The sequence below is a fragment of the Siphateles boraxobius genome, unplaced genomic scaffold (assembly GCF_051911475.1).
Source record: "Siphateles boraxobius isolate OS27281-9 unplaced genomic scaffold, OSU_SipBor_1 130, whole genome shotgun sequence".
Lineage (NCBI taxonomy): Eukaryota > Metazoa > Chordata > Actinopteri > Cypriniformes > Leuciscidae > Siphateles > Siphateles boraxobius.
This window is the reverse complement of record NW_027508734.1, coordinates 29752310-29765870: the sequence shown is the minus strand read 5'-3', so window position 1 is coordinate 29765870 and position 13561 is coordinate 29752310. Positions and strand designations below refer to the sequence as shown.

Genomic DNA, 13561 nt, shown 5'->3' with positions numbered 1-13561 from the left:
GCAGATATACAGGTGCTGGTCATATAATTAGAATATCATCAAAAAGTTGATTTATTTCAGTAATTCCATTCAAAAAGATAAACTAGGATATTATATTCTTTCATTACACACAGACTGATATATTTCAAATGTTTATTTTATTAATTGTGATGATTAAAACTGACAACTAATGAAAATCTCAAATTCAGTATCTCCGAAAATTAGAATATTACTTAAGACCAATACAAACAAAGGATTTTTAGAAATGTTGGCCAACTGAAAAGTATGAACATGAAAAGTATGAGCATGTACAGCACTCAATACTTTGTTGGGGCTCCTTTTGCCTGAATTACTGCAGCAATGCGGCGTGGCATGGAGTCGATCAGTCTGTGGCACTGCTGAGGTGTTATGGGAGCCCAGGTTGCTCTGATAGTGGCCTTCAGCTCTTCTGCTTTGTTGGGTCTGGCATATCGCATCTTCCTCTTCACAATACCCCATAGATTTTCTATAGGGTTAAGGTCAGGCGAGTTTGCTGGCCAATTAAGAACAGGGATACCATGGTCCTTAAACAAGGTACTGGTAGCTTTGGCACTGTGTGAAGGTGCCAAGTCCTGTTGGAAAATGAAATCTGCATCTCCATAAAGTTGGTCAGCAGCAGGAAGCATGAAGTGCTATAAAACATCCTGGTAGACGGCTGCGTTGACCGTGGACCTCAGAAAACAACAGTGGACCAACACCAGCAGATGACATGGCACCCCAGACCATCACTGACTGTGGAAACTTTACACTGGACTTCAAGCAACGTGGATTCTGTGCCTCTCCTCTCTTCCTCCAGACTCTGGGACCTTGATTTCCAAAGGAAATACAAAATTTAATTTCATCAGAGAACATAACTTTGGACCACTCAGCAGCAGTCCAGTCCTTTTTGTCTTTACCCCAGGCGAGACGCTTCTGACGCTGTGTCTTGTTCAAGAGCGGCTTGACACAAGGAATGCGACAGCTGAAACCCATGTCTTGCATACGTCTGTGCGTGGTGGTTCTTGAAGCACCGACTCCAGCTGCAGTCCACTCTTTGTGAATCTCCCTGACATTTTTGAATGGGTTTTGTTTCACAATCGTTATCCCTATTGCTTGTACACTTTTTTCTACCACATCTTTTCCTTCCCTTCGCCTGTCTATTAATGTGCTTGGACACAGAGCTCTGTGAACAGCAAGCCTCTTTAGCAATGACCTTTTGTGTCTTGCCCTCGTTGTGCAAGATGTCAATGGTCGTCTTTTGGACAGCTGTCAAGTCAACAGTCTTCCCCATGATTGTGTAGCCTACAGAACTAGACTGAGAGACCATTTAAAGGCCTTTGCAGGTGTTTTGAGTTAATTAGCTGATTAGAGTGTGGCACCAGGTGTCTTTTAATATTGAACCTTTTCACAATATTCTAATTTTCTGAGATACTGATTTTGGGGTTTTCATTAGTTGTCAGTTATAATCATCAAAATTAAAAGGAATGCACACTTGAAATATATCAGTCTGTGTGTAATGAATGAATATAATATCCAAATTTCACTTTTTGAATGGAATTACTGAAATAAATCAACGTCTTGATGATATTCTAATTATATGACCAGCACCTGTGGACTTCCGCATTGTCCGTCTTTTTGACTTAAAAATTCCTCATAATCTATTATTACCCGTCATTTTAAAGGTGCATTGTGTAATATTTCTGAGTATCTATTGACAGAAATGCAATATAAGATCCATAACTATGTTTGCAGTAGTGTATAAAGAAAGACCTTGCATAATGAACCGTTATGTTTTTATTACCTTAGAATGAGACATTAATATCTCCATAACCGCGGCTCCCCCTTCTATGGAGTTCTATGTTTCTACCGTAGAGACAGCTGTCACTACCTTGAAAAAGAAGTTTTCAGTGGTGTATAAAGACCTTACTTGAACCATTATATTTGTATTACCTTAGAATGAGCAGTTTCTATATACATACACCGCAGCTCCCCTTACATTGAAATGCACCGACATGTTTCTACAGCAGCCCTAAACGGACGTGTTGCTCTTCGTGCAAGGAAGCAAGCTTAGTTCAGCGAATAAAACACTGACACAATGATGAACAAATAACAATAATAATCATAATAACATATAGTTTAATGAATAATTAAGTAAACATAATTTCTTAATTTATCCATGTAAAGAAACCTCGTTGCTGAACTGGCTACGCTCTGCTGTCTCAGACGATGACATATTTTTCTTTCGGTCACCGTTACTTTTGTTGTCATGAATGTGAATGTTGAAACATGAAACATGAATGTTTGTCCAATAAATAGCAATAAACTTTGTGCGTTGTTACTTTTAGACTTTTCAGCTTTCACATTCTGTCTATTTTAATCACAAAATTCAAAAAACAAATACCGTTTTGCCGCTCTTTAATACGGCGCGAGAGATCACTGTAGTGCCTGAGTTGAAGCGAAGCGGAGCGCGAGTGAACGCGATCAATTCCTTCCTCTTTAGGCTACTTCGTTACACAATGAAATAAACATGAATGGACATCAAAAAATATTTTGAAAGATAGTCCAACTTACCGAAATCTGTATAATGTCTCGTGTAATCACTCAATCAGTGTTTCAATGCAGAAAGACTTCAATAAAACAGCTTGTAAACAATGTCACTTTGACCATTAACTTGACAGTCAGCAAGAGCGCACTCGCCACCAAGTGGACAGGAGTGAGAATTACAATTACAAGGTACAATTACATCACGCTCTCAGTGTTATCTGTCACAATTACGGACGGCTTTCAGATTGTAATGTCACTGCTAAAAAAAAGACAGAAATGCATACTAACAGTTTTTGCTTGTTAAAACCGTTCTGCGTTGAGCAAGATTGTATTTTGTTTATCTTCAGTTGGATTTTTCGCTCAATAGTATTCATGTAGCCTACTTGCTTCTGTAACAAATGCAAATCTACATATAAACTACAGAGAACATCAGAACCAATGACTATTGCAATGCGGTCTATTTTAATGCTAAAAAGAGATACAGATAAAATCCTTCCTTGCGGTACTCTAAGTTTCTGTTTATGCAGGCCAGACCGGGTGTTTGCTACTCTAAAGTCTGTTTAATAGAAATCTTTCAATGAAGATAGACAAACAACCTCTAAAATTAATTTCGTATAAATCCTTTAAAATTCCAAGTTTCCATCTTATGTCATAGGCTTTCTTCAAATAAAAAAACAGCTATGACATGTTATTTTTAAAAAAAGCATCACCAATAACTTTGAAGGCTCGATGGTCTGTACTAGTGATTTGACCTTTGCCATATTAGGCATTACTTATGAGATGTTCAGATTCCAGTATCCAGACCAGGGTGTCATTAATTTTTTTGCATAAGCAACTGGTTAAGGCTATAGGGTGATAATTAATGGGATCTGGTGAATATTTTTATGTTTATGGATTTGTCCCATTCACTTACATTGTAAGTTCCTCACTGTAACCCAGATTTTTGCTATATTTAAAGAAAAGGAAGGACAAGTCAAATATTTTTTGTGTGTGTAAACAACATGCCTCAAGTGCTGTTGATTGAGCATAACTTGTACTGAACCGGAATATTCCTTTAAGTGAGACTAGAGGAGAATGCTGTCAGTTATGTGTATTTCAAAATGTTAGCTGTTGTGTGATGATCTTCTGGAGCTCCTTGAGCTAGGCGTGTCAGGCGTGGGAGATATTGTTCACCTCCAATGTACAGGAAGCATCAGAGATTCTGACTGAGCCATAAATAATCTCTTCTGTTCAAATAGCTGTTTGTATCTCTACTGTTTCCTGTATATTTGAGATGAGGCTGAGCAATATCTCCCACGCTCCCCATCTCCTCACAGGAAGTTCATGGAGCTGCTGAAGAGGATGCAGGGAAATTACCATCTCCTATATCATGTTCATTAAGTGACGTAAACGTAATGCACAGTGAGACTTATTAAAAATAACAATGTGCTTCTGTGTGTGCATGTAGATGCAAACTGACTCTGAAATCAGCCATCACCAACACTACAGCAAAACCTTAAATATTCGGAAACTCTGACCATTTGCATATCTCACAAGACAGTGTCTCCAATGCATTGGACATAATTCTGACGATTTGATAACATTTAAGTGTATAATGTATAACGTTTAAGTGTGTTTAAACAAACAATGTATAGCATGTTATATCCACAAGTTTTAATGGATTATATTCCCCGTAGTTATAATGTATTATGAGTCTCACATCTTGATATTGTTTAAGATCTGAACAGTTTCTCACTACATCTTATGAGTGGTTGATCATATTTGTGTGTTTCGTGTTAGGCTAATGCTAATTTCAATGTGAGCTATTTTAAGATCACTGGTAACCATATTACAAAACAATCCGATACGGGTTTGTTGCTATTACAATAACTATAGCAAATGTTTAGTCATATAGCCCATTCATGATTCTGACTTAATCTAAGCCCTGTCTGTGTAACCAGGCCTATGTGTTATAACTGTTGTTGTGACATTTATGAGATGATACAATACATTATAAGGTTTTTATAAGGTTTTATGCATGCATTATAATGAATTAAAATACATTTATAATGCATACTAAATACAAGCTTCATAGAAACTGTTACCAGATATTTTCATACAAAACAACCTACTAAATGAGGAAAATAAAGAGAGAAAGTTGGAGACCCAGAATCAGTTTGAATGTGCAGAGATATATAAACCTCCAACAGACTCTTTGGAGATGCTTAACTGCTCTATTCATCAGGGCTTCACTGAACTCGCTCATCCCAGCCTCTGCCAAGCTCATATGCCAGCCGCAGAGAGAGCCTGCCTCTAATGATGCATTGTTTTCCAACCACAGCTTACTTAACAACGATCCTGAGAAAACCCAGCTGAGCGTTTGCTAATCATTTAGTAACACACTGCATTCTAGAAAACTTCAGAACCAGCATCACAAGCTGTCTGGTGTGATTTGGCTTTTGGCTTGCTAACAATGAATTAAACCTTCAGGGTATAAAATGTCATATAAATCAATACTACACTCTTAAAAAATAAAGGTTATTTATTGGCATCTGGCTCTATGAAGAAACATTACCATCCATGGAAACTTTCCATTGTGCATAAGATTCTGTATAATGGAAAAAGGTTCTTTAGAATTTTAAAATGGTTATTCCATGGCATCACTGTAAGAACCATCTTTTGGAAGCTTTATTTCTGAGAGTGTAACAGTAAATCTAAAATTCATTTAAATTACCAATATACATCCACATCAAATCTATAACAAAATTTCTGCTTTAAATTGTATTTATTGCCATATGCTTTTACTGTATGAGAGTAGAAAACAGACACCAAGAGAAAAGGAGAGACCGAGAAATTTACGCAGACCAGATTCAAACCTGCACCCCCGTGATCGCATACACTACCCACTGTGCCATAGCTCTGACCTACAACAAGATTCTGATGTAGATGGCATGTGTTGGAAAAATCACAGGCACACCAGATCAAGTATTTTACGGCTCAAGTCTTTAAAGTTTGCGGTCATACGTGTCTTCAAAGATCAAAGCTACCTCACCGTCCATGTGTGAATGCACAGGTTCATGGTGCGTGTAGAGCCGTATCTGTTTACAGCTCGAGTTGGGTCCTTCCCATCTGAGGCTGGCTCTTACTCTCGGCCTGTTCCTTTGAAAGATGAAGCCTGCCAAGATGCTTTGACAAACCGTAACGCGATTATGTAATCCACTGACAGTGAGGAGCAATAGAACTATCTTCCATTTGTCCTATGTGCTTTTGATAAAGGAAGCAAATCTCTGTCCCAAACACAATTATTCTTATAGAGGACCAGAACATTTTGTTAGATCAGTATCATTTGATGGTCCTGGAACAACTATACAATCAAAAAAGTGTCCAGCACTAATCCTGACCCTCAACTACCACTGAAATACACTCAGTGTGCAAACATTTCACCCTTAGGGGTACAACAGCTTGTCACTGGGGCAGTACACTATAAAAAGCAGTAAAAGGTGCATATTAGTAACATAACTTTAGAAATATGTACCCTTAAAGTATACTATGAACCTTTCAGGGGTAAATACAGTTGTCCTTTTAAGGATACTGCCCCAGTAACAAGCAGCTTTAACCCTAAAGATACAACGTTTGCATTTTTCTTCTTCTGTGTAAGAAAGAAATAGTTTGATGGTGTACTACAAGCCCTTAACTTCTATTATCCCTAAAACCTGATTGGTTTATGGGGAATGAGCAATGTTAATTCTGATACATGTGACTCAGAAGCACATCTGTGATGTCAAAAAACATAAAGTTAAGGGTGAAAGACTTGTGACCATACTGTTAACCAACCAGCTGGATACATTTTTAAACGGTAGCTATGCTAATTTGCATAAAAACCGAACATCACACTCTGCACGTCAAACCGCCGTTGTGATTAACCTAACTAGTTACGCTTAAGTAAAGTAACCCAGTTTTGGTTTTTTCAAAAGGTAAGACCGTCTAACGACGAACGTCACTCACTTAGTGGGGCGTCACGTCGAACTAACTTACCGAATTTCCTGTCCGCGATAGCAACGGCGAGCGCGTGGACAGACAGCAAGGCGAGGAGCAGCGCGCGCACATTAGCCATCCTGCCCATCAAGCGCGAACAGCTCCAGTTAATTCGGCATAGCGGCTCTCACGTTTCAGGGTTGATGTGATTAGAGCGGAAGTATTTCAGAGGCGAATGTGATGGAGGATAGTTAGATGAGTGATGCTCTGGTACCCCGTGTCCTGTACTCAACTCTAAAAGCGCGAGGCGCATTCAGCACCACGGTCAGCGCCCCGCCTCAGTATCTGACGTCACTCTCTACATGCGCTTTCTCGCTATGTTTTTTAAGATTTCTGCGCGGTCAGTTGTATTTAGTTTGCAGAGATGGAGCTCGCTTCTTCTGTGCTTTTCTCTTATCAGATAGAAGAGGTTGAGGAATTGGTATGTTTCTCTCCAGCGCAGTTATTATGCTCAAAGGTTGTGCCCTCTACCGAGACGCTGTTATGCTGTATACTTGAAAAACCACACACTACAATAATAAATCGCCTGCCACCTGTGTGATGAATAAGCAAGTCAAAGTCATTCCATAATTTATCATATTAAAAGAACGGCCCATTAAAAGCAGAAAAAGTGAAGTTTAAACCGTGGACTGATAAGGGAAGACTAAATGCCTATACGTAGACACATGCACAATTCACTTTTTAAGCTATGACATGATTAATTAAAACAAGGGATGGAATTTTAAAAATGCATTAATGTGAAAGTATTCCCACCATTATGAGAAGAAACAAAACCCAAGCAGAAATCAAAATGGAGGAAAAGAGTAATCTTGTCACTGTAAAATCAGAAGATGACAGTCCACCCAAACATTAAGTTCATTAACGTTCAAGTTCAAACAAGCAACACAGCTTTTTCACAAGTAATCTGAATTATGTGCTTTTTCTTTATTTTATACCATGATTTTAGATGGACACTGTATAGCTCTCAGCTTAGGGACATTTTCAATCATATATTCATAGCTCAGAACACATTTAGTAACTACTTTATCGACATTTCTATGGTTTGATAGGGAAAAAGTAGTTCAAGTATAATCTTTGATAACGTCACACCCTAGTTGGATCTAAGTATAACACAGAATATGTAAATGGGAGGGACTTATTTCATCAGTGACACCTTGATGAAATAATCTTATTTTAAGACATACCAGATTCACTGATATGTTTTAAAACATAAAAGCCTTTGAGAAGATTGTAATCTACAATTATATGCAATACAAGAACATAACTGTTTAAAACTGAACAAAATAAAATAAAATGTTGAAGTATCAAGGGTGATGGACAGTGTGAGCACTGCTTTTAGTGAAGACGTTTTATATATATATATATATATATATATATATATATATATATAGTCTTGCTTATTTATATAGTAAAGGCCCTTGTATACAAATCCATCCATATGAAGAGACATGCAACACAATATACAGATGAGAAAATGAAAAGTGAACAATGTATTTTGTGCGAGTATGCAAAAGCTCTAAACTATAAGCTTGCCCGTTTAACTGTTTGGTTGTTGGCATGGACTTAGGATGTCATTCAGCATCATGATAGTGGATTCATAGATGGTCCTAAGATTGAGAGAGAGAGAAAAAAAAGCAACATTAACAGTCATACAGTTATTATTGTGTATACTGTAGGACACAGACAGCATGCTTTCACAATATGACTCTTTTTTTTTACCTCTGTATATTGTCCGAATTTTCTGCTAAGATGTAAAAGTTTTGTATTTGTCTGCGTACAGACACAGAAATTTCCTTCAACTCCACAACAAATGCATCAGCTGTAATAAACAAAGCAGAAAAGTAGAAATGTACTATAATCATGTATTTATAGGATTATATCACAGAAACAAATCACACCAAGTCTAATTTAATATCATTTAAAATAGGACAAAAAAGTGTCCAGGGTGCTCAGTCAGATGTTTTCTCTTTGGGGTCGGGAATTCAAATAAGTGTAAAAAAGAAAAAATCCAATGTTGCGACCCGTTGCTTTTTCCTATATCTTTTAATTTTCTATTATGAAATAGCCAGTAAATAAAGGCTTTTGTAAGCCCGGCTCAATCGGCCCAACAGAGGCATCCGGTCAGCGGGTGAAGGTCTCTGCGCGTTACTGTCTTTTCTCGTGTATAAATGAAAAGGGTATTAAAGGGATAGTTCGGCCAAAAATGATATTTAACCCATGCATTACTCACCCTCAAGCCGTTCGAGATGCATATGTCAATCTTGTTTCAGATGAACATATACGTAAAAATATACATATTTAAAACTTTATAAATGAAAATATCTGACTTCCGGCAACGATCGACGCGCGTTCACGGGTGATAACTTATAAAGTTTTAAATATGTATATTTTTACGACAACACCGCACCCTCAGAAGGCCTTCGTTTATCTCCCTGGAGCCGGATGGATTACTTTTGTGAAGGATGTATGCACATTTTGGGACTTGAAGGAGGTGGACCCCATTGCTTCACATTATATCCACTGAAGGGTCTAAGACATTTTCTAAAATAACTGAAAATGTGTTCGTCTGAAACAAGATTGACATATGCACCTCGAACGGCTTGAGGGTGAGTAATGCATGGGTTAAATATCATTTTTGGCCGAACTATCCCTTTAATGATATATGTGCATCATTAAATGTGACCGAATATTTGATTATTCTTTTTAACTCTTTACTGAAAACAATGTCAGAGCCAGTTAGAATAAAATCAAATGTTTACAATTTATTATGTCAGATAAATGTATCATGCCAATTCATACTTTGCATGTGACGTCACAAGTACTGGCTGGCGGGCAAGAACGTCGTTCTCTAGCAAGGAAACCCAGTAAACTAATCAAGGATCTTGCCAGGACGTCGCCAGTTTTAATATACAAAAGTTGGTGTTTTGTGGTGTAAACGACATGCCAGATAGTTATTGTGCAATTGGATGCACTATTATTCAGCATAATTGGGTTAAGAACGTGCATGTAAACGCGCTCATTCCCTGAAAGTAGAAACGGACTGAGCTTTAAGCATCTGTCGCTGCATTAACGCTGCGTTCTCTTCTCTATCTTAATTTACTGGCTTAATATTTCTCTTGTGGACCTACATTTAAATCCTTACTTTTTCAGTAAGGAATTACAAACCTGCGCACATATATTCAAACGCACATAACTATAGAATAAATTCTTAATGCGCATGTGAACGCCATCAGCGTCTATCACAGGTTCACGTTTAAAGTCTGTTTAGAGAGAACGGTGTCGTCTTAGCGGCCCCTAATTTAATAACAAATGATCATTTAGACGGAAGTGAATCAATCAAAACTAACTTTAGCTGGAAAAAAACATTTTTCAAGAGCCACTATAAAACCAAACCAATCTCTGTTACCTTAAATTATATGTTTATCTCTGTAAAGCTGCTTTGAAACAATCTACATTGTTAAAAGCGCTATATAAATGAGGATGACTTTTCTTGACTTGACAGTAAAAAATCGTTTTGTCATTTTAGTGATATTATTAATATTTAGTAATTGTATTATTTTTAGTGTTATTAGTGTCATTAAACGTTTTGTTAATGTGCTATGGAAACAAAATAGCCTCACTATATAATTGATTGTAGGCTAGTATTGGAAATTTGCCGTTTTTTCAGCATTTGTTGCCCGCCAGGTATCCATGGTAGTCACGTGACTGCAAAGTATGAATTGCATAATCAGTTCATAATAGATACAACTATAATAGATAAATATAGAAATAATAGATACAAACATCAAATGCTCTGGAATAAAGAGAGAAGATGCAATACCATGACATTATAAAATACATGATGCAAAGTGTTTTGCTTACACTTCGCATCACGGGCTAGTCTAGGTTACGGAATCGCCCCGAGCCTCTCGGTGCATTTCATTATATAGACAGACCTTCTTTTCACATGGAAACATTTGCAAACAATGAGAATTTGAATTCAGAGGTTACACCTTTGAGAGCAGGATGCCATTTGCCTGGAAGACACACTCTGTGTGCGAATTATCTCTAAACTAAATACCTTATCACCTTTTGGTTTACTTCTTAAATGAGACCTTTGTACCAGTCGCACTGAGACATTTCAAATGATGTAAAATATGTGTAATACTGTATTATAATTATTCACATAAACCCATATAGATTTTTGGGTGAATTTCAGGTGATCTCAGCATGATACAAAGAGCGAATGGGGGCCAAGGGTAAAAGATGTAGATTAGGATTGCTTAGGTGAGACTTGCTTCTCGAATGGTGCTCAAGAGAGAAATTCAAATGTTAATTTCCTTTGTTTTTTCAGAGAGTTGCCCTCTCTTCCAGGTCTTCCAGTTTCTCCAGTCTTACAGTTTTTAAATAATTTTGAAGAAGAGTGCCTTGGATTGTTTCTTTTTTACACTCATTATCATTTGTGTTTCTTCTCCAAGTCCAACTCAACTGGACTTGTTGTATGCTTTAGTACTGGATAGTGTAAAATTAATTGTGATTGCACGTCTTTCAGAATGTCTAGTGGAATCATTTTCTATAAAATGCTTAAAGTTTTACTATCAAATATTCAGGTGTTGGAACCAAGTAAAGCCCCGTTCAGACCAAGGACGATAACTATAAGGATAACTATATTAGCGTCCACACCAGCAGATGTTGTTGTGTTGTGCTGCAGTTCTGTCTTCTGATTGAATGTTAACATTTTTATCATTAATCAGCTGGAAAAAAACAGGGCTCTGAACCAGTTCAAGTAAAGAAAAACAAACAATTTTAAAAGTATAGTTAACCCAAAAATGAAAATTAGCCCATGATTTCATCCTAGGTGTATATGACATTCTTCTTTCAGACAAATACAATCAGAGTTATTTAAAACAATGTCCTGGCTCCTCCAAGCTTAAAAGTGAATCCATCCATCATAAAATAACTCCACACAGCTCCGGGGGGTTAATAAAGGCCTTCTGAAGCGAAGCGATGCGTTCGTGTAAGAAAACTATTAATAGTTAACACGTTACAAAGTAAAATTCTAGCTTCCGGCCAAATGCAGTCTACTTGCACAAATGCGCAACGTATGACGTCAGAAGTAGCGTACTGCTTCATGGTGTAGCGTAAATATCAGCAGTATGTTGCATTACTTGCATAAGTTGAGCTTTACACTTAAGTGGAATCCGTATGTTCGTTTGGCCGGAAGCTAGTTATTTTACTTTGTAAAGTTTTAAATATGGATATTTTTCTAACACAAACGCATCGCTTTGCTTCAGAAGACCTTTATTATGGACTTCAAAACAGAAACAGCAATTCACTGCCATTATAAAGCTTGGAGGAGCCAGGCCATTTTTTAATAACTCCGACTGTATTCGTATGAAAGAAGAATGTTATATACACCTAGGATGACTTGAGGGTGAGAAAATCATGGGCTAATTTTCATTTTTGGGTGAACTATCCCTTTAACTAACATAAAAATGAAATTAAGTTTAAATGTTCTTAACAGAAACGCTTGTTTGAAATGATCAATAAACGGTTAATAATGTTATTTTATCGTTCTGTTTAAGATTTTAATTTGGAATTCAATTCCAAGGAAGTCATTTAATCATGAATTCAAATAGTACAGCCTATGGAAATGTGACGTTGACACATCTAACGTGAGTGAAATGGCCACGCTCAGTTTTCAAGTCATCCTATTCGAGTCGCAAGGCAATGTGCATTAGCTGTTGGATTGCAGGAATTTATCCGAGGATATGTTACCATAGCAAGTTATATCCAAAAACCAGCGAAAATTGCAGGTTAGTGTAGAACTAGTGTAGTGTAGAAAGGTTAGAATTGGTTTTAAATGATTAAACACCTTGTTGAAAAAGCTACTATTGTGGCTTTATGTATGGGCAGACACTTGCATGTCATTATATTAACATTAATAACATTTTTCCAAAATCAAGTTCCAATGTAGTTACAAAATATTTCACCAGCGAATGTTGGATATTTGTATTTTGTCTTCCTCAAAAAAAAGAAAGAAACTTTTTTAAGCCCTGGATCTTAAAGTGATTCCAACTATATTGATTTTTAGAACTATACCTTTAAAAATGACCAGAGCAACAAAAAAACTCACATTGTTTGATGACGGTCAGAATGTGTGCAACTGCAGCCCATTGTGTGATACTATCGATAGCCTCTGATTCTATAGAGGAGCTCATTTCAGACAGAAAAAACCTAGAACATACCAGAATATCAATCAGAAATGTTCAATTTAAGTAAAAATACAGGGCTTTCAGTTCTAGCTGGTGTTTCATATTACCTGGTAACAGCAGGAGATCTGAGCGTCACTTTGAGTATGGTGTTCGATAGATGTGGAAGGTCATTAACTGTCTCTGGTGTCAACACCTCTTCCACATGAGAGATCTGCATGTAGAAACATTACATTTCTGTTTTCTACATTCATTCTTCAGTGTCTCAATTGGTTTATTTTATCCTAACTTATTTTTATACATGGTATAGACAGGCTTTAGACAGCTCTTCCACCCTGTTTGTGGTTTTATTTTGTCTCGAGAAAAAAAACAATTATTTTTTATCAGTCATTTTGTCAAACATTACACCCGAGAACAAAGAAATGCTATAGCATTGAGCTCAACAAATGTTTCAATTACAAAGACAAGGAAGAAATGCCACCCAAAAATCACACTAACAGCAATACAAAAATAAATTATTAGCGGATTTACCTTCTGCAAGGTGCGGCTGATATCAATAATAACTGCTGCACAGAGAGATGAGAAGACTCCTGTGATAAACTCTGACCTCTCAGTAGCAAACTTAGTCACCAGCAGAAACTCATGGAGAGCTTCCTCAGAAGAGCAACACAGCTAAACACAGATACAGAAAGGCATTTTGAAATGAAGTGTTAGAAAGAAATGTTGTCAGGCAGAAATGCCAGCCAAATTTGAAATTCAGTTTAAATATGTACATATGTGCACAAAGGTTTGATAAACGCATCCAGAAATGAAAG

The 13561-nt window shown here is 37.0% G+C and overlaps 2 protein-coding genes across 3 annotated transcripts in view; both read right to left on the bottom strand.

The window, feature by feature from the left end:
- The window catches only part of ptprn2 (protein tyrosine phosphatase receptor type N2), a 295725-nt gene extending 288853 nt beyond the window's left edge, over positions 1-6872 (bottom strand). The window contains exon 1 of one of the 2 annotated variants that reach the window (XM_077229223.1): positions 6556-6872. In XM_077229223.1, coding sequence (XP_077085338.1) covers positions 6556-6643 — 88 coding nt within the window. In that variant the 5' untranslated portion in view covers positions 6644-6872. The remainder of the gene's footprint in view (positions 1-6555) is intronic. The other variant, XM_077229224.1, reaches the window with a different exon arrangement.
- A 1065-nt stretch (positions 6873-7937) lies between these two features.
- Positions 7938-13561, bottom strand: part of ncapg2 (non-SMC condensin II complex, subunit G2) — a 29593-nt gene continuing 23969 nt past the window's right edge. Inside the window, exons 23-27 of the mRNA XM_077229222.1 lie at positions 13278-13418; positions 12857-12960; positions 12671-12771; positions 8275-8374; positions 7938-8162 (exon numbers count right to left, since the gene is read on the bottom strand). Of these exons, the coding sequence (XP_077085337.1) occupies positions 8093-8162; positions 8275-8374; positions 12671-12771; positions 12857-12960; positions 13278-13418 (516 nt within the window). The 3' untranslated portion in view covers positions 7938-8092. The remainder of the gene's footprint in view (positions 8163-8274; positions 8375-12670; positions 12772-12856; positions 12961-13277; positions 13419-13561) is intronic.